The 17,762-nt window shown below is 54.5% G+C and overlaps 1 protein-coding gene across 1 annotated transcript in view; it reads left to right on the forward strand.

Annotated features, from left to right (window-relative positions):
• Positions 1-17,762, forward strand: part of Frmd4a (FERM domain containing 4A) — a 494,886-nt gene that overhangs the window by 380,427 nt on the left and 96,697 nt on the right. Inside the window, exons 4-5 of the mRNA XM_033765957.1 lie at positions 4,234-4,328; positions 13,355-13,447. Of these exons, the coding sequence (XP_033621848.1) occupies positions 4,234-4,328; positions 13,355-13,447 (188 nt within the window). The remainder of the gene's footprint in view (positions 1-4,233; positions 4,329-13,354; positions 13,448-17,762) is intronic.

The following is a 17,762-nucleotide window of genomic DNA, read 5'->3' on the forward strand; positions in this document are numbered from 1 at the left end:
GGCGCATAATGTCAGGCTGCTTTCTGCTCACCCAGCAACTGGCTCCAGACGAGCTGAAGGGACTCTCAGAAGTGTGGTTCATTACTCACCACGAGTCAAGGTGGGATAGTGCATGATAGGGTCATTCGCAAGACCGGGAAACCAAGATGCTGGTGCCTGCAGTGGGTTAAAGCCGCCTCGTGGAGGGTGCAAAGCTGGGTGCTGGGGTCCCCCCAGGCAGGCCAGTTCGTGCTGAACAACAGGCAGCCCCGCGAGGTGGTGGCTCTCACTCTCCCAGGTGGCGAAAGCTGCTGTCTGGGGTGCTGCCCGTCACCTTGGCAATAGAAACATGTGGCTCTTACAGGACTTAAGATCCCAGAATTGTAACTGCCACACCTTCTGAAATCTGCTATCTCTCTTTTCCCAGCCTTCATTTCGCCATTTGTAAGTTGTGGGAGAAAAAATTAGACTTTTCTCCTTGGAGACTGGTATGTGAAGGGTGGTCAAGAAATACAGTAAATGTTTACATTTTTAAAGTGTGCAACAGTAAGGCGCACGGCCACGAAGTCCCCTCAAGAGGCTCCCCCTTGCTTCACACAAACTTACCCCACCGTTTTTGCCGCTGTCTGAAGCGGTTCTGGAGTCCTTTCTGGGAAATGTCTTCAGATGGTTGCTGTAACATCTTCAATCAACCCAAAGCTTCACCTCTCCTGGTTCTTGACTTGGGGGACGAGCCCTAAGCCCCATGATGCCTGATCCAGTGAGCAGGCGGATGAAGGCACTGCAGAGGCTCCACAGCCTGTCTGTCTGATGGGTTCCACTTGGCACCCGTGTTCACTGTGTTTTTTTCCCACCTCATAACGACACTCGTGAAAGAACAATTCCAGAACTGTTTCAGAAAGTAGTAAGCGTGATGAGGCAAGTGTGTTTGAAGTGAGGGGAGGGTTTTGAGGGAGGAATCATGGTGATGTGTCTTTTTCTCTAATACATTTTTTAAGAATTTAAACATTCACAGTACATTTTGCTCATCCCCTGTATGTGATCCACAACTCTTGTACCCAGTACTGGGACTGACCTTTTAAGTTTCTGTTTTTAACTAGAGCTATCCATGCAAATTGCTAGTCCTTGAGAAGGTATTCGTTGGAGAGGGTAAAGCCACTCCTTGATGCCACTACCTCCCAGGACCTTCTGTTTGTAAGTCTCCAGGAAAACTTGTTTTTTGCTGTAGAAGTTCTAGGAGCTGTGGCGACAGGTGTGAGCAGAGGGACAGGTCACATGGAGAAGCCAGAAGTCAGTCTCCACATGCCTCCCACGGAGGCTGCCATTACTCTGGTGCACTCTTCAGTTTATACTGAGGCATCTCTTTCACTTTGTTGGCCCCTAAACCTGATTTTTCAACCTTGGAGAAAGACTCAGGTTAACCACGTTCAAGTGCTGATAGACATCTGTGTTACTTGCTTTTCTCTCATTGCTGAGACAGAACACCGACACCCAGCATTAGAAGGAAGGGGTTTGTAGAGGTTTCAGTCCATAATCGGCTGGCTTCGAGGCAGGGTGGCAGAGGGACAGCGGTTCACGGTGACAGAAGCAGCAAAAAACAGCAAGGGTGGCGGGAGGGGTGTCCCCGAGGAGGAACAGTTGGTGCTGGCACACAGGTAGCCAAAGCGAGACCTTCACCGTGCCTTTCTGCCCCGTGTGTCCCATCCAGGCTACCAGGATTGGGGCGGGGCCACACTAATCCCTTAGGGGTTTAGTGGCCACACGCCCTTAACCCCAGCACCACAGTCCACCTTCAGCACCTGGGCCTGAATGCGGCTTTGGGGGACACCCAGACCCCAACCATAACAGTCACTGCACCATCCCAGTTCTGCCAGACCCACGTGCCCCTCCGCCGGGCAGGACCCTCAGATCCGCGAGCTGAGGCTGGGTAGTAGAGCCAGGCTGACCGCACGGCCGTCGCGCCCCGCCAGAGCTTGCCTGTTGTTTGCTGATTTTCTTTTTCTTTCTTTTTTTCAATTGGGTGAGATACAGATAACACAGAATTTACCGCCGTTTCCGTGTGCAGTTCCCGGGAACTGAGAGTACTCATGGTGTTACAGAGGACCCACTGCTATTTCCACACCAGCTGCACCATCCCACCAGACAGCTGTCACTGTGGGGCGGTAACCCCAGCCCTGGTGGCCTCTTCCGCTGTCTTTGTGAACTTGCCGTCCTGGCTGCTTGTCCTGTCGTCGTGGGCTTCATTCGTGTGACAGCTCTAGGGTCATCCCTGTGGCAGTGTCTGTGGGCCTTGCTTTGAGATGAAGACAGCGCCCGCTGCCGGTGTCCAAGTCTGAGACTCTGGACCGCACAGGGGGTGAGCGCCTCTGCTGGAGTGGGGAGGAGGTCCCCGGGAGTGCTCAGCCCCTGTCCTGGGCGTACGATGGCTCGCGAATTCCTTGGCAGGCAGTACTTGGACACAGGAGCACCAGTGAGGCACAGCCAGCGTCACCCCAGGGCTCCGTCAAACACCTCCCTGGGCAAAGGGCCCAACACCAACACGTGCAGGCCGCGGTCACCTTTGCAGCTCTTCTCCCTGCCTGTCCGCTCACCTGAGTCCTGTGGCAGACGAACCACACCAGCCTTGGGCACAGTCCTTCCTTCTCCTGGGTGTTACTGCTCAGGCTGCTGAGAGGCTGGCTTCAGAGTTTAACTCCCAAGGTGGAAGAGCTCTCACGGCTCATTTCCGGGCTAGGGTCAGACCTCTCATTACAACCCCAAGAACCCGCAGCCACCATTGAGTCAGGCCCATGGTGTAGCTCTGTGTGGCCCCAGCGGGTCACCCGCTCCTCCGCTGTCCCCACTCACTGGGCCCAGCCTTGAGGGTGGCTTCTGACACTGGTGGAAAAGCAAATCCATCTCGAGCACAGGAGGATGCTGGTGAAGGTCCTGTGTGACACAAGCTCCAAAGATTACACACGGTATTTTAAGAAACAGCAAACACACAGAAACGCTGTGACTCCCTGGACCGTCATTTGGATGGGTAACTCACAGTACGTCGTGTTTGTACCAGGATCCACACTCCTCGTGGCCACAGCTGATACTGGGAATGCTCTGAGCGGCAGCCGGGCACCTCCTGGAGTGGAGGTGGCGCTGGCAGCAGAGCTGCTGAAGCCTCCTGCACCCGAAGCTGGCATCCTGCTCTGTACCTCATCGGCGCCATTCTCAGGCGTCCGACTCACGGGGATGGGATGAGGTCAGAGCTTGGGTCCTTGTCGGTTCCGCGCTTGCTTTTCACTTTCTCAAGATGTAACAGGAGTGAAGATACAGGCGGTGGGCAGTGTCATCGGCTTCTGTGCCGCAGAGTCTGCCCCACGACCAGCAGTGTGACTGCTTTTTGCTGGGGAGCTGAAGGTCCCTAGCGGAGGAGGAGGAGGGGTGAGGCATAGAGGGGCAGCACCTGCGCCATCCTGGCTCCATCTCTGCTTCTCTCCTGGGCTGTGGACGTGGGTTGTGGTGAGAATTGAAGATAATCTTTACTGCAGTGCACATGCGGCGAGCGCTGTACCTCTGAGCTCCCCAGCTCCCAGACGCCTGGGGCCTGTGAGGTGCTCAGAGCAGTGCCAGCTTCACAGTAAGCACAGTCAGTCGGCCGCTGAGCCCAGGATCGGCAGACTGTGGGGTGCAGAAGCCACGCTGGGGCTTTGGCTGTGGATCCTTACCCTGGGCTAGTGATACGAGGTACTAGGCAGTGGCAGCAATCTGAAGCCCTCGGTCACACCAGGTTACCGGGGGAACCACTACTAATCTGCTGTGATCTGTGTACATTCGCATCGTTTTTCACTTAATGATATTTTCAGCTTACACTGGGTTTATTGGAAAGTAGCCTCATCATAAGTACAGGTGCATTTGTATGTGTTAAATATATTGACGTTAAGACATTTCCAGGGCCAGGGATTTAGCTCAGTGGTTCCGGCGCCTGCCTCGCAAGTGCAAAGGCTCGAGACCGTTCCTTAATTCAGCATCAGACACGAGGAAGGAAAGTCATCGGGTCTAGCAACCATTGGTCGATAGGAAATGAGACAGTGGCCATTCTTCGTGACCCTCCCCTTACCTGTTGGCTCGTCTGTTGCTTCGGATTTTGTACAAATCATTTGCGTTCATGTACAGTGTTTGAGCTTCAAAGTGTTCCTCTGAGCAAAAGGTAGAAACCTGAGCCATGCCGAGCAGGGCGGTTGCCGGTCACTTACCCTCTTCCCGTGTGTTCTTCCCCAGCCCAAGCTTCTGGCCAAGGAGCTGCTTGACCTCGTGGCGTCTCACTTCAACCTGAAGGAAAAGGAGTACTTCGGAATCGCGTTCACCGACGAGACGTAAGTGCCGCTGGGCTGGGACACGAGGACAGGGCGGGCCTGCAGCTGTGCTGTCTCCGCAGTGAGCAGGGAGGCAGCTGCGGGCCACGTGGGTCCCACGGTCTGGGACCTGTCCGGGTTCAGGGCCCAAATTCCGGAAGCCTGGAACGGCCAAGGGTGCAATTAGGGCGATGCTCGTGTTACAGAATCATCGGGTGAACTCACTCTTAGGATCAAGCAGGTTCACATTCAGACTGAAGTGTCTGGGGTTTTTCAGAAGTACATCTGAGATTGGTTTTCATTAAAGTGAAACAAACACTTCTGGAAAATGAAACAGGTCTCTCCAGAATTGGAGTAACAATAACAGGAAATGTATTTGATGATAAATTCAGGATGAAAAATATCTGAGCAGTTTCACTGTCTAAGCTGAAATAAGACACAGAAATCGGACACTCAGATCACTCATCTGATGGAAAGAATGTTTACTTCACTAGTCCTCCAGTTTGGCTCTGGAAAGTGCTGCACACTAGGAGGAAGGAATATCTGCTGAAATGTCAGTGTTGCTCTCGATGTACTGCTACCGAGAGAGAGCGGTGAGTGCCGCCCACTTTCCTAGCTGACAGTCAGCGGTCCTAAGCGGTCCTCTCCCCACACTTCTCGGTGCTCGGTGTTTATGTGCGCACACAAACCTCCTCCAGAGCTGTGCAAATGGTTTTCAAACAGGCGTCTCAGTCAGTCTGACTGGTGGGCCTAGCAGCCGGGACCCAGCAGCCTGGTGCTGTCACTGAGGCAGGGCCAGGTCCCACGCAAGAGCGGCCAGGCGCGTTGCGCACAGCTCCCCTGGGCCTCAGCGGGCTGCACATGGACAAGAGGACCAGCGCTCGAGCGCTCAGACGGAGACGCTGGGTAAGGGCTGCCAAGGAGCTGCATCGGCAAGCCGGACACACGGGCCCCTCAGTGCCGGCGTCGTGTGAGGAGCAGATGTCAGCGGCAGAGCCCATCTTCCTGGAGAGGAGCCAAGGTGCTCCGGTCCGGGGCCTGTGGGGAGCCAAGGCCAAGAGCGGCAGGGCGGTCGGCCCTTGTCCGGAGAGGTCAGTAAGGTCGGAGGAAAAGGTGGGTCTGTCGGGAAGGGAGTCGGGACGGGAGCCACAAACAAAGCTCTTTTAAGCAACTGAAGATCTGAACAATTACTTTCACAGGGGCAAAGTGTTCTAGCCTTTCTCTTGAGAAACACCGTGAGTCCCTCAAATTACTCTCCCTTCTGTTGCCACTGATTACAATGAAACTGTTTCCCGTTTTCCAAGTAAGTTTACTCAACAGAAAGACAGAACTCTCATCATCGGTGGGCTGGGGCTGCCCCTTGGGGTCAGCGAGTCAGGAAAGGAGGCTGCTGTCCTGGGCGGAGAGGATGGAGTCTGGCCGGCAGGGATCTGTGGGAAGTAGGAAGTTCGTGTCCTTCCTGAGAGATGAGGAGCAGGAGCAGAGGAGGTGTCCCCATGTCAGCGTGCCACGGCTGAGCACGCTGGACGGTCGGGAGCGAGGGTGTGTGGCTGTGATGGCGGGCAGGTGAGAAGAGCATGGGCTTCTCAGCGCCATGGGAGTGGCCATGGACAGAGGCTGGAGCTGGCACCCCCAAGGGGCACACGGGAGACCCCTGCCATTCCAGCCAGGGCCCTGGGATCTGAACTGCTCTCCTTTCCCTGGTAGGAAATGGATGAACAAAAACTGCCCCTGAGACTCTGTGAGTGTGAGCTGGCCTGGGTTGGTGACTCCTGTGTCAGAAAGTGCTGGCCTCCGTCTGTCCCCAGCCTCCTGTGTGCTGTGCGGTGCTAACATGGGGTGTGTATGTATTCACTGGCTTTCTGAGATAGTCTCGCTATGTAGTCCAGGCTGACTTTGAGCGCACTTCGAACTCCTGGCAATCCTCCTGCCTCAGCTTCCTCAGTGCGGGATTACGGATGTGTGCCACCACATTCGGCGTGAGAAATAAATTTACTTCCTTATTTGTGAAGTGCTGGGAACCAAGCTGAGGGTCTCGTGCTTGCTAGGCAAGCACTGTACCACTGAACTATGTCTTCATCCTAACATACATCCTTTCACTGGCCGTGTTTTCGAGCTGTGCGGGAGCTGTGCCCGTGTGCTCAGTGACAGGCGCCTACCACCCTGTGCTCTGGAATACAGTGCAGCTGAAGCTCTGCCCTGGTGACGGCCTGTGATCGACCACGTGGTGCTGCCTACTGCCCAGTGCAAATGGCCCAAGGTCTACCCTCGGACGGGGCTGCAGACCACGGAAGACGGCAGGCGTGAGGTCAGGAGCAGCAGCAGCACCGCGGTCCCTCAGAGCAGAGCTCCTGTGGGGACCAGGCTCTCGGCCACAGGCGTCTGTGCTTCTCCCAGTGCCGATGACGCCTCGGAAAAGTACATGAAAAAAACTCAGAGAAGAGATTGGAAGTTTCTCTGGGCGTCTCTCACCTATATGCTGTGCTCGTTAACAAAGAGTCTAAGTCCACAGTGAAAGACTTTTGTGCCTAAGAATGTTTAATGCTATTAGTAATCAACATTCTGGCAGCAGTAATACAATTCTCCCTTCTCTCTAATTTTTGAACATTTTTTTCTTTGTGGTACTTGGAAGGAAGTCTGGGCCTCGTGTACACCGCACAGTGCTCTGTTACTGCTCCATGTCTCCAGCCCTAGCTCTTAAAAATGTTTTATTTGAAATAATTGCACGTCCAGGAGTGTCAGAAGATAGAAAGAAGAATTCCCTTGTTTCCCCACGCGCCATCCCAGATACCAGCCTCTGACAGACCCGTCACATTTATCAGTCCTGGGAAATTACCTTGGGTACTAAATCAGCCAAACCTCGGCCTTTATTCAGATTTCACCTCCGTGGATGTATTTTTCTGCTTCAGGACTCAATCGCTTGAGTGCCCTACTTTCACTAACTCTGCCCCAGTGAAGTAACCGTGCTTGTGCCGTGAACAGGCCACTGGGGCAGTCTCAGGAGCAGAGGGACAGCCGGCCACGGCACGACGTTGGCTTACAGCACGCTAGTGCCCACACGCGAGGCCACAGTCATGGCTCTCCGTGGCTGTGCACCGGAAGCACTCCGGACGCATCCTAGAGTTCGTTCCTGGGACTCAGGCCTTACCTGGTCTGAGCCTTGAGATACGGCACAGCTCCAGCTGATTCTCACGTGCAGGAGGTGGAGACGCGCTCTGGGAGCGGAATGCTGGGGCCCACTTCCTCCACACCTCAGCTTCCTGAATGCTAGGATTAACGGCATGGACCACCACACCCAGTTTCCATGTTTTTAAAGTTTTTAAGGAATATTTAGAAACATGAGAGAGACAGCAACAACAACAAAGCCTCAGCCATGAGTGTGCCTTTTAAAAGCTGAGCACAGTTGTGACGCATCTGCACACATCAGTGAAGGCAATGAGAAGATCTTAACGTATTATTTTATCACCGACCCTTTGAGATCTATTAAGAAATGACACTCTTTCTTCCCACAAAGGTTTACTTAGAAAATTTTTGCTCAAATTTCAGGGTGGCCTTAGAAGCCCTGAAGCCAGCACCCTTGTCTCAGACCCACCAAGTGCTCTGCTAAGGTTTGTTTTCAGCACCCTGCAGAATGTCTCACTCAGCAGAACGGCTGACTGGCGCTGTTTGCAAAGTTGATCAGTCTGAGTGTGACGCACAAGCACGGCCTGGCCCGCCACGCTCCTGCGCCTGCCAGGACACAACCAAGGTGGGCGCTGGCGAAGCATCCGCAGAGGGCCCAGGGGACGAGCGTGCCCAGCGACAAACTTGTCTGCCACTCAGACGTAACAGCAGCACACGCAAGTCTCTAGCTGTGGGAGAAACAAGGAGCGCTAGCGGCCCTGGGATTGTAATGTACTGAGGAATCAGCCTGAGGTTTCCATTCATGAACTCCGGTCAGCGGCGGCGGGGCAAGAGGAGTCTGGGCCACAGCCTCCTTCCGGGTCGTCCCGGGCTCGAGCAACCATTGCTACCCTGAGAGGAGCAAGCAGCACCAGGCAGGAAGGGCACCGACAGTGCCTTGTATTCAGTGGTCTGGCGAGGCGTGCACAGAACGCTTCCTCCTTGGCCTTTGCTGCTCAGGGGACCTGGCAGTGAGGAGCCCCGGCCTGGGCCAGGTGAGCAGAATGAACTCTGTGGGCAGGACTTCTGCGTCAAGGGCAGGCACAGGGCCTACCCCATGGCATTCGCTGCAAGTGCAAGGCTGGATCCGTACACATGATTTATTTAGCATCCTGTTAACCCCTGGACATCCAGAAAGACTTGGTCTTTGACCTTTGTTGGGCTTGCGCTTGTGTTTAGGGGGTAATTAGTAAGACAGCGTGGGAGGTGTTACAAAGAGAGTTACACAGAGGGACAGACGATTACGCCATAGATAAACAGTTGAAGTCAGAAATTCCAATAGGAGCAAATAGCTGGGGTTCGTCGATCTGGTCTCCATAGTGCATGCCCTAGCTCGGTTTTCTGTGCCATCGAGGGCTTCTAGCTAACCAGTGTTCCCAGGCTGTCCGTGAAAAGCGAGTATACCTCAAAAGGAACACTGAGGAACTGCCATCCCCACCCTAAGGTCTCCCTGCCCCACCCCATAGAAAAGCCCCCGAAAGGCACATGTGCGGCCCTCCCCACATCACAAGAAGCTACACGTAAGACAAACGCATGACACCTCACCCTCAGTAGCCCCAGGCAAAGCGTCCCCAGGCCCTAGGCCGTCTCTGAGGAAGGTGCCAACACTCAGATCAAAAATCTATTGCATATGTGTAGCAGTTAAAAGCAACTTTTAAAATAAATGCATCCAGTTTCCTTTGCATGGAAACAATTGCTTAGTTATTACTGACACCGTAGTTTGACACAGTGTAACCGTAAACCAAAGGAGCGTTTCTCCCTCAGCTTTAGAGATAGGTATCCATGAGGTAATAAAAAAGTACTCTGTCCACAGGGTTATCTTCTATTAATTTCTCTACATTTTTATTTTTTGGCCTGGTTGGCAAATGTGAATTCTCAAATGGAAGGTCAGTGGAAATCATGAAAGCCAAGCTATCAGGCATCTCTTAATTAAACTGTACCCAGGAAATGCTTGTGTATCTACCTCAAAAAATGGGTTTGAGAGCTGGGAATAGTGGAGCATGCCTGTGATGCCAGCAGTCTGGGAGGCTGAGGCAGAAAGATCTCAAGTTGGAGTTTAGCCTGGGCAATTTAGCAACTCAGCAAGACTCAGAAAGGAGGGGAGAAGGGAGGGAGGGAGGGCGTGGGACTGGAGAGGTGGCTCAGTGTGAAGGCCGCGGGTTCAGTCCCTAGGACTTCAGACCAAATCAAATGAGCAGAGAGTGATTTCAACAAGTCTCACTGCAGCCAAAACCAGGCCTCACGATTATGATCTCCACATTACTCTCTAAACCATCTCTTAGCTTTTGCCCGAATAATGGGTGCTCGCCCTGAGGGACCTTTGGGTGAATCGCTTGTCCCTTCAGCCTGTCCTTTGTCAGCAGCCTGAAATGGAGAGGCTATTCCATGGTCTCGGGATGGGGGTGTCCTTCTCCTGAGGGCCCGTAGACTGCGTGTGAGGAGGTCACTTTTCCATGGATACTGAGCCAGGCAGATGCGGCAGGCCATTCCTCACAGAATCCAAGTGAAGAGTTGAAGCAGAAAGTGGGAAAAGGAGACTCGTTATTCCTTACAGACTATTTGATTTAGGGTGCTTCTCACCCCTTATTCTCTTTGCTTCCTGACCATTTTTTTACATTAATTACTCATCACCTAATTACTTCGCAAAGACAAGCGCAATATACACTCAGGAACAAAGGGATTTCCAGTGAAACGAATCCGTTACTAATGCAGGGAGTGGCGTGGTCGGGAGCTGGAATGCACTCATTCTCTGCCACGTGGTAGAAGGGCAGCAGTGAGCTACCCACCGGTGTATCAGGGGACAACTGTGCCTCGTCCCTTCAGGCGAGGGGTCCTGAGGTTCTCCAGCTTGTGAATGACACCCCAGGGACCCCAGGTTTGTCCCAGCAGCCTGTGTGGTTGACAATGCTGTCCCTTAGCTGGGGGTGAGGTTTTCTCGGTCCCAGGCCTCTGACTGCTCTTGAGGACGTGTGTGGAACATTGTGTTTCTCAGGTCTTCCTCCTTCTTTGACGTTGCAGGCCAAGGAAAGGTCAATGCTTTTGTACCATTGTGGTCTGTGGATGATTCAAAGATTTCTCATGTGATGATCATGAAAAGGCTATTCCCACTGGGCCCTTAATTAAGCAATCTTCTGAGACCAAAGGTAAAAATTTAAATGTGCGTGATCATGGGTGGATTGCTCTGGTAGGTAGTAATTCATTCACTGAGAAAATACTTCTCTTTTAGAGTCCCTGATATTTGCCAGGCCCTGGCTGTATTCTGAGGGAGTTTTTTTGTTGTTGATTTTTTTTAAATGTTAAAAACTTCTAACTTATTTGGAGCTACAGGTTATATTTTTCACATAATTATACAAGGTTGAGCTAAATGCCCTGTAGATGACACAATCCAAAAACTCCAGAGGAATTTGAAAGGAATCCTAGATTTAACCAACGTGTTATTTAGCCTTCTGTCTTTGTGACAAAATATCTGGGACCAAGAGCTTGAAAGGAGGAAGGGTTTATTTCTGCTCATGATTTCGGAGCTTTCAGCCTATGGCCACCTGGCCCTGTTTCTTTGAACCAGTGTTGAGGCTGCACATCATGGCAGTAACACACAGTAGAGCAAGGCGCTCACCCCATGGCAGCCAGGAAGGAAAGACAGGAAGGACTGGGATCCAGCATCCCCTTTGAGGGCAGCCCTGTGACTGCAGCGACTCGCATTAGGCCCCGCCTCTTAAAGGTTCCACCACCTCCCAGTCACACCACAGACTGGTGTAGAGCATGATTCTTTGAAGGACCTTTAGTACCCAGACGTCCGCAGCAATCAGTCTGAAAGGAAGACTTGAACTCGGCCTTGAACTGTGGCTGAGCATCAGACCAAAGAGAATGGGGCGAACTCTGAGCGGGCGAAACGCCTTGAGTCAGGTGGTATGAGAGGGCAGACGGCGCACTTAAGGAGGCTCAGCAGAGAGAGAAGCCCTGAGAGCCGGGGTTCTTCAGAGGCAGGAGGGAGTGGCTGGGGCTCATTACCCTTTGATGGTTTGCCTGGCACCTTCCAGTGATCGGCTGCATGTTTTGCTCTTATGAGATAGGTTTGGAGACATTTTCAGATGGGAGAAGATTGCCAGGGGCAGTGAGCATCTACGCAGAGACAGTCCCACAGCTGGGGTGCAGCCCCAGAGGGGGCCAGGGAGGAGCCTCAGTCCAGCCTTCACATGGTGTGGGAAGGGCGGCCTGGAGACGTCCTGCAGCGGACTCAAGAGGGCTTTCAGAGGAGGGAGGCGTCCTAGGCAGGGGAGCAGAGTGAGCTATGGCCCAGGCGGTCCCTGCAGGGTCCCTGGCCTTCCAGCTTTGACGCTGTGCCCGGCCTGTTTCCTGATCCAGACCCTAGTTGAACAGTTTCACTCACCTCTGATGGTCTGGTCATTTTACTTAGAGCAACTTCTGTGTATTTTTTTACCCTTCCTGTATTCAGAGCAAGGTGATTTTAAAATAAAACCATGAACAGGAGGTGTTTTTGCAACTAGAGATTCTTAGGAAGTGAAGAGGCCCGGGCTCCTCGGTGGTGCTGTTCTGAGGAGATCCATGGCTACCCCGTGGTGTGGGCTTAGCTGAGAGAGTTCGCACTGTGGTTGTTCTGTTTTCTTGTGCAGAAGGTGTAATTTGAACAATGGCTCAGACAGGTGAAAGCCTCTGGTGTGTGATCGAAGCCAGCAGTTCTGTGCAGTGGTGCAGACGGATGTTGTCTCTGCTGCCCACAGAACACAAGCCAGCCTTCCGCACAGGCACACATGCCGATGACAGGACTGCGTCCTCCAGGACGATCAGCTGAGGCAGGGTAACGAGAGGCGGGAAGGGCAGCTCACAGCTGTTCTGCAGTTCTGCCTCATTCCAGGTGGACAGTGTGCCTCCAGGGCTGTCCACCTCTCCCTGCTACTCACACAACTCTCAGAGGCTGGGTTTCTTCCCACCTCAGGACCTTTGCACATGCTTCTCCCTCTGCCAGGAGGATGGTTCCCCTTTCTCTTGTCCAAGTAAACCACTCTTCCAGTCTCAGCCCAAACACCAGGAAGTGCTCCTGGCCCCACACTTGGTCGGCTCCACTGGTGCTCTCACGGCTCAAGGTCCCAGTGCTAGTAGCACGTATGCAGCTAACTATGGGAAGAGTGGTTGAGTGTCGGTCTCTGGAAGAACATGAGCTCTGGGGCTGCAGGAAGGGGCGCGAGGGCTTCCACACTGCTGCATGTCCAGATGCAGGTCAGTGTTCACGAGAAAGAGTGGGAGAAGAAACGCAGAAGTAACACTGCCTCCCACCCGGCCGTGGGGTTGTTTCCAGCTCGGGACTCTTCCCGTGTCTCTGAAGTGTGTGCTCACACACCCTACTACGTACGCAGCGACGGGGAAGTGTCTGAACGTTTGCTAAGAGTCTGGTTTGGACGCAGGCTTTCGTCTCGGGGTGAGCACCAGTGGGGAGAACGGCTGAGGGAGATGGTGGGCATGAGTTTGATTCTGTGAGAAACCGTCCAGGGTTGGCTTTTCACCCCCTGTGCTTGCAGGAGGGTGCTGTACGCGTGGTTCATGTGCTTCTAAAGAGAATTTTGAGTCCCCTGGATAAAAAGGTGGCCAGGATGGTGTGAGGGTCGCTTTAGGACAGGAAGAAAGTTCCTAGTACCTTCTCACTTTGGTGCCGTCCAGGAAAGCAGTGGCGGGTCTCAGCCCTTGACCTGCGAACCCTTGACTCTGGATCTCCTGCAGATGCTCTGCTCCCTGTGATTCCTTTGGCTTCTCTAGTACCAGTACCGGGAAGGTAGCCGTGAGGAAGGTCCGGGTGCCTGGTCCAGCATGGACTTCATCACACACTGCTGCAGAATCCAAAATGCTCACCCATTTGTCCCTGTCTTCCGCAGGGGACACTTAAACTGGCTGCAGCTAGATCGAAGAGTGCTGGAGCACGACTTCCCGAAAAAGTCAGGGCCTGTGGTTCTGTACTTTTGCGTCAGGTACGTACACCTAGGGTCCGCACTGGCTCCTGCTGCTTCTCTTTGTCCGCAGAGCCTCTGGGGGAAGTGACTTAAAGGGGAGGGAGACCGTGTGCGTCTTGGCTCCATACAGGGGATAAGGGCTGTGGCAGACACAGGTGTGAGTGTGCAAGGCATGCGTGTGTTTGCCCTCTCGCACAAGCATGTGCATGCGGAATGAAGATGGCACCTTGTTTGGGGACTTGGAGAGAGCCAGGTGTCTCGAGCTGCACACTCCCTGGAACTCTTCAGGTGCTGGTTAGAGCTCAAAAAGAGACAAAAGAGCTCAGTTTCCTCTTTCTCCCACCAGTGCTGCTTGAGTCCCTTGGAATTTGTATGTTTTATCCCACCTGGGTCAGTGAATTTCCTAGCAAGGGAGGAGAAAGCACACAGCAGTGAGAACAGTGGTCATTCTCTGCTCGTGCACGTGTTCTGGGAAATTTTGTTTCATGATCGCAAAGGAAACTACACAGCGCTTCTAACAGGCTTTGGGGCACACAGGGCCAATCCCATCTGTTGGCGAAAGGGTGTGGGAAGCAGGAGCAGTGCAAAGTGGCCCAGTCAGAGGCAGCCTCCGGCACCCCCTGCACCCCCTGCACCCCCTGCACCCCCTCACTCGGCCTGTGGCACCTTCGGGCCGCCTTGTCCACAGCCCAGATTGCGGTAGAACTGCCAAGGTACTGGGGATTGTGCTTTTCAGTTTGCTTTGTTTTTGCAGAGCCTGGGATGGAAGTGGCCTTGAATACACAAGGCAAATGCTCTACTGCCGAGCCGCACCCCGGCCTTAGAGGATCCACAGCCCATTGCGGTAGAACTGCCAAGGTACTGGGGATTGTGCTTTTCAGTTTGCTTTGTTTTTGCAGAGCCTGGGATGGAAGTGGCCTTGAATACACAAGGCAAATGCTCTACTGCCGAGCCGCACCCCGGCCTTAGAGGGCCCTGTCACTCCAGGCACGGCTTCTGCCCCCTTAAAAGTGCTCACAGAAACCCCTGAGCCTGCCGCCCATTGCTCCCTGCCGAGCGGGGTCAGCTGCAGTTTTAGACTCTCCGTCCCAGGTCCGCAGATGGCAGCTGAGGCATCTAAATCAGAGGCCCGGGTCTGTCATCAGGCGGGCCGTCCATCCCCACCTCAGCCGGCAGAGTCCGTCCACACTCGCATCTAATGCCTTTGTGACCTGTGACACATCTGAGCTAATCTCAGCTGCTTCCATTACTGAGGGGAGCGATTTTAATGCCACATTCTCTGTAATGGTGCCTACCGTCTCTCAGTTTAGTGGAAAAGTAACCATGTAAAGCAGACTGTGTTCCGCAGGGAGGCACAGCTGGCGCTGGCTGGGCTCCTGCAGTGGACTGGAAGCCGTTCTCTAACCCGCAGAGGGCTGGCTGCATGGCACCTCCCTCCTTCCTGTGTGGTTTTGTTTTGTTTTTTGTTTTTTGAGACAAGGTCTCACTCTGTTGTTGAGACTGACCTAGAACTATGTAGCCCAGGCTGGTCTCGAACTCATAGCAATCCTCCTGCCTCAGCCTCCCAAGTGCTGGGATTACAGGCGTGCGCCACCACACATGGCTTGTGTGTGTTTTAGTTTAATAACTGAGATTTATTGGCTGTGCTGAGGATTAGTTCACGGACATCTGAACCCGCACATTGTTTTTAGCATAAGTTCTGAAAACCTAAAAGGTCGTGTGTTGTGATTCTCTCCTAAGCAGCTCTTCCAGTTCATATCTGGAGGCAAACTTTTCGGTGCCCTCAATGTTGATAAACTGTTATCTGAATCCTGCCAGCTCACCGTCTGGACCACATGTCAAGTTTCGGCCTTTCACAGCACATCAACAAGTTACTAGGAAACAACTAGCACAAGTAGTCACAGAGACTCTGCAAGTTACTTTTTTTTAGACAGGGCCTCACTAAATTACCCAAGCTGGCCTCACCTTGCGATCCTCCTGCCTCAGCCTCCTACACTGCTGGGATTACAGAGAGGGAAGGCACACAGCTCTGACAGGGCAGTGGTCAAGAAGCCCTGCTGAAAGCAACACAAGAATAGAATGTAAAGGGTCAAGGCCTGTGAAATGCAGGACGTGCTTTATGGTGCAGGGTCTGAAATGACCTCCGCTTCCAGAATGGGAAGCCTACCTCAAGACCAGGAGGCTTCCTGCCTGTTTTCTGTGTGTAACAAAAAAAATAAATAAATAAACAACCAGCAATGGATTTCCTCTCCTTAAGAACATAACTTACACTTAAAAATGGGATGAGGTGGGCTTGTCCCCTCCGTGGGAAAAAAATGTTTCTTTTTTGGTGCCTTTTGCATCATTAGCCAAGGAGAGGCGAACTCTTTCACAGATGTGAGGTGGGCTGAGGTGTAGCTCAGCACGAGAGCCCAGGTTCAAGTTTCAAAAATCTGTAAGAGCGTGGGCCAAGTAACCTTCTCCATTCGACGGACAGGAAACACAGAGCCGAGTGTGAAAGAACTCAAGCTTGGGCTGGGGCCTCCACTCCACACTTGCAGAGGGTCCGAGGCTGACGCTGTGCTACGGGACACTGCCGGAGCAGAGGGTGGGAGCTCGCTGACCTGGGCCCCGCAACTCTCCGGTGAGGCCTCTGGGCATGATCATAGGAGGCTCCGGGTCTGAGGAAAAGCCAGGCAGGGCAGAACTGTCCGCCACTCCGCTTCTGTCCCTACGGTGGCCCCCAGCCCAGGGCAGTGAGTTCCCAGTCCCCTGGGTGCCCGACAGGGCGGGAGTGCCTGAGGAAAAGTGTGCCCCTGTGATACAGCTGGATGTGTGCGCTCGGTACAGAGAGCAAGGGCAGAGCTAATGACGAAAGGGCGGGCTCTGACCCCACACTGTAGGCGTTCGGCCAGTGTAGGCTTTCCTGGAAGAAGGGGCGCATTTCCAGCCCGGCGGTGAGGGTGACTGCTCCTCAGCGTTCGGGACTGGGGAGGGAGCTCGCAGTCAGCGCACTGCCTGAAGGTTCGGTCTTCAGCACCACACACGCACACGTGCGCACACACAGAATGATCGCTCTCTTCACAGCAGGGCCTTAAGCAGGTCTTGTTAGCTCTCATCGAAGATAAAGGAGTGGGGGCCTGTGGAGGCCACGCACATTCCCCGGGCGTTGCTGGAGCGGAGATGAAATCTCATCCATTCGGCTGGATCTAACGGCACCCTCGCCCCTCACCTCTTGCCCGCCAAGCGTCTCCACAAGTGGGAGGCCATGCCCTGGCAACCTGCCCACCCCTGACTGCACCGGCCCTGCCAGCGTCCGTCCCCGAGGCCGTGCTGGGGACAGGTGCACAGCAGCACCGAACGGACACCAACCAGCACAGCACCCCCTGCAAGGCACCGCCATCCCGCCCCGAAGCTCGGCTGGGCCTGGCTCCGTGAGGAGGTGCAAAGTGGAAAAGTCCCCGTGGCAAAGCAGTTCTCCAGGGCTGTAGGTGCCGCCCACCATTTCCTGCCGCTGCGGACACCTGCAGGGAGATCTGCCCCATCTCCCTTCCTCACCAACGGGAAAATTCCCTGATCGCCGCTCCTTGTCAGCACCCTGACCTGCTGGGCCAGCGGCACCAGCCCACGGCCGGCCCGACTGCAGGGTGCTGGGGCCTTCTGGAACTGCACTGCACAGGCTTGCTGCGGTCCGGGGCTCGGGGTGCAGTCCGGGCGCCGCTCGCAGAGCCCAGCACAGAGCAGGAGACACCGCAGGCGGGTCCCAGCTCATCAGTCCTGCCTGCCGCACCGTGTTGCGCCCTTCCAGCCATCCCTGCCCCTCGCAGCCCGTCACATGCACGCGCGCGCACGCACCTCACCCTTACACAAGTGCGGGTGATGGGGACCCTGTGGACCAGCCCCACTTCTGCCGTCAGGGCCCCCAGCCAGTGCTGCCCACTCAGGCTCTGCACCCCTGCAGGATGCAGACGGACCCAAAGCCTCAGCTTCGAGGAGGTGCTGCGCTCCGTGGCCTCTCCCCTCTGCTGCACACGCACACGCACACGGCAGCCCCGGGCGAGCGTGGCCTCCCCTTCGGGCCGGCCTCACCCCTTCCTTCCCCTCGCTCGCCCCAGCGCAATTCTTCTCCCCTCCGCGGCTGCCGCTCTGACTTCACACCCGGTACCCTGCTCGGCCCTGACTTCCAGGCCCTCTTCACAGCCACGCACCTGCATCGCCTGAGCCCATGGGCTCCGCTTCTGCCCGACTCTCTGCGTTCCCGCTGCTTCTGTGGCTGGCGCCACCCCCTGTGCAGCCCGGAGCCGGAGACCTGCGGGTCCACCTGGACCCCACCCACCCCGTCCCCCGCACCTGT

This window comes from Fukomys damarensis, unplaced genomic scaffold, assembly GCF_012274545.1.
Source record: "Fukomys damarensis isolate Sample0158 unplaced genomic scaffold, DMR_v1.0_HiC HiC_scaffold_19, whole genome shotgun sequence".
NCBI classification, from domain to species: Eukaryota; Metazoa; Chordata; class Mammalia; order Rodentia; family Bathyergidae; genus Fukomys; species Fukomys damarensis.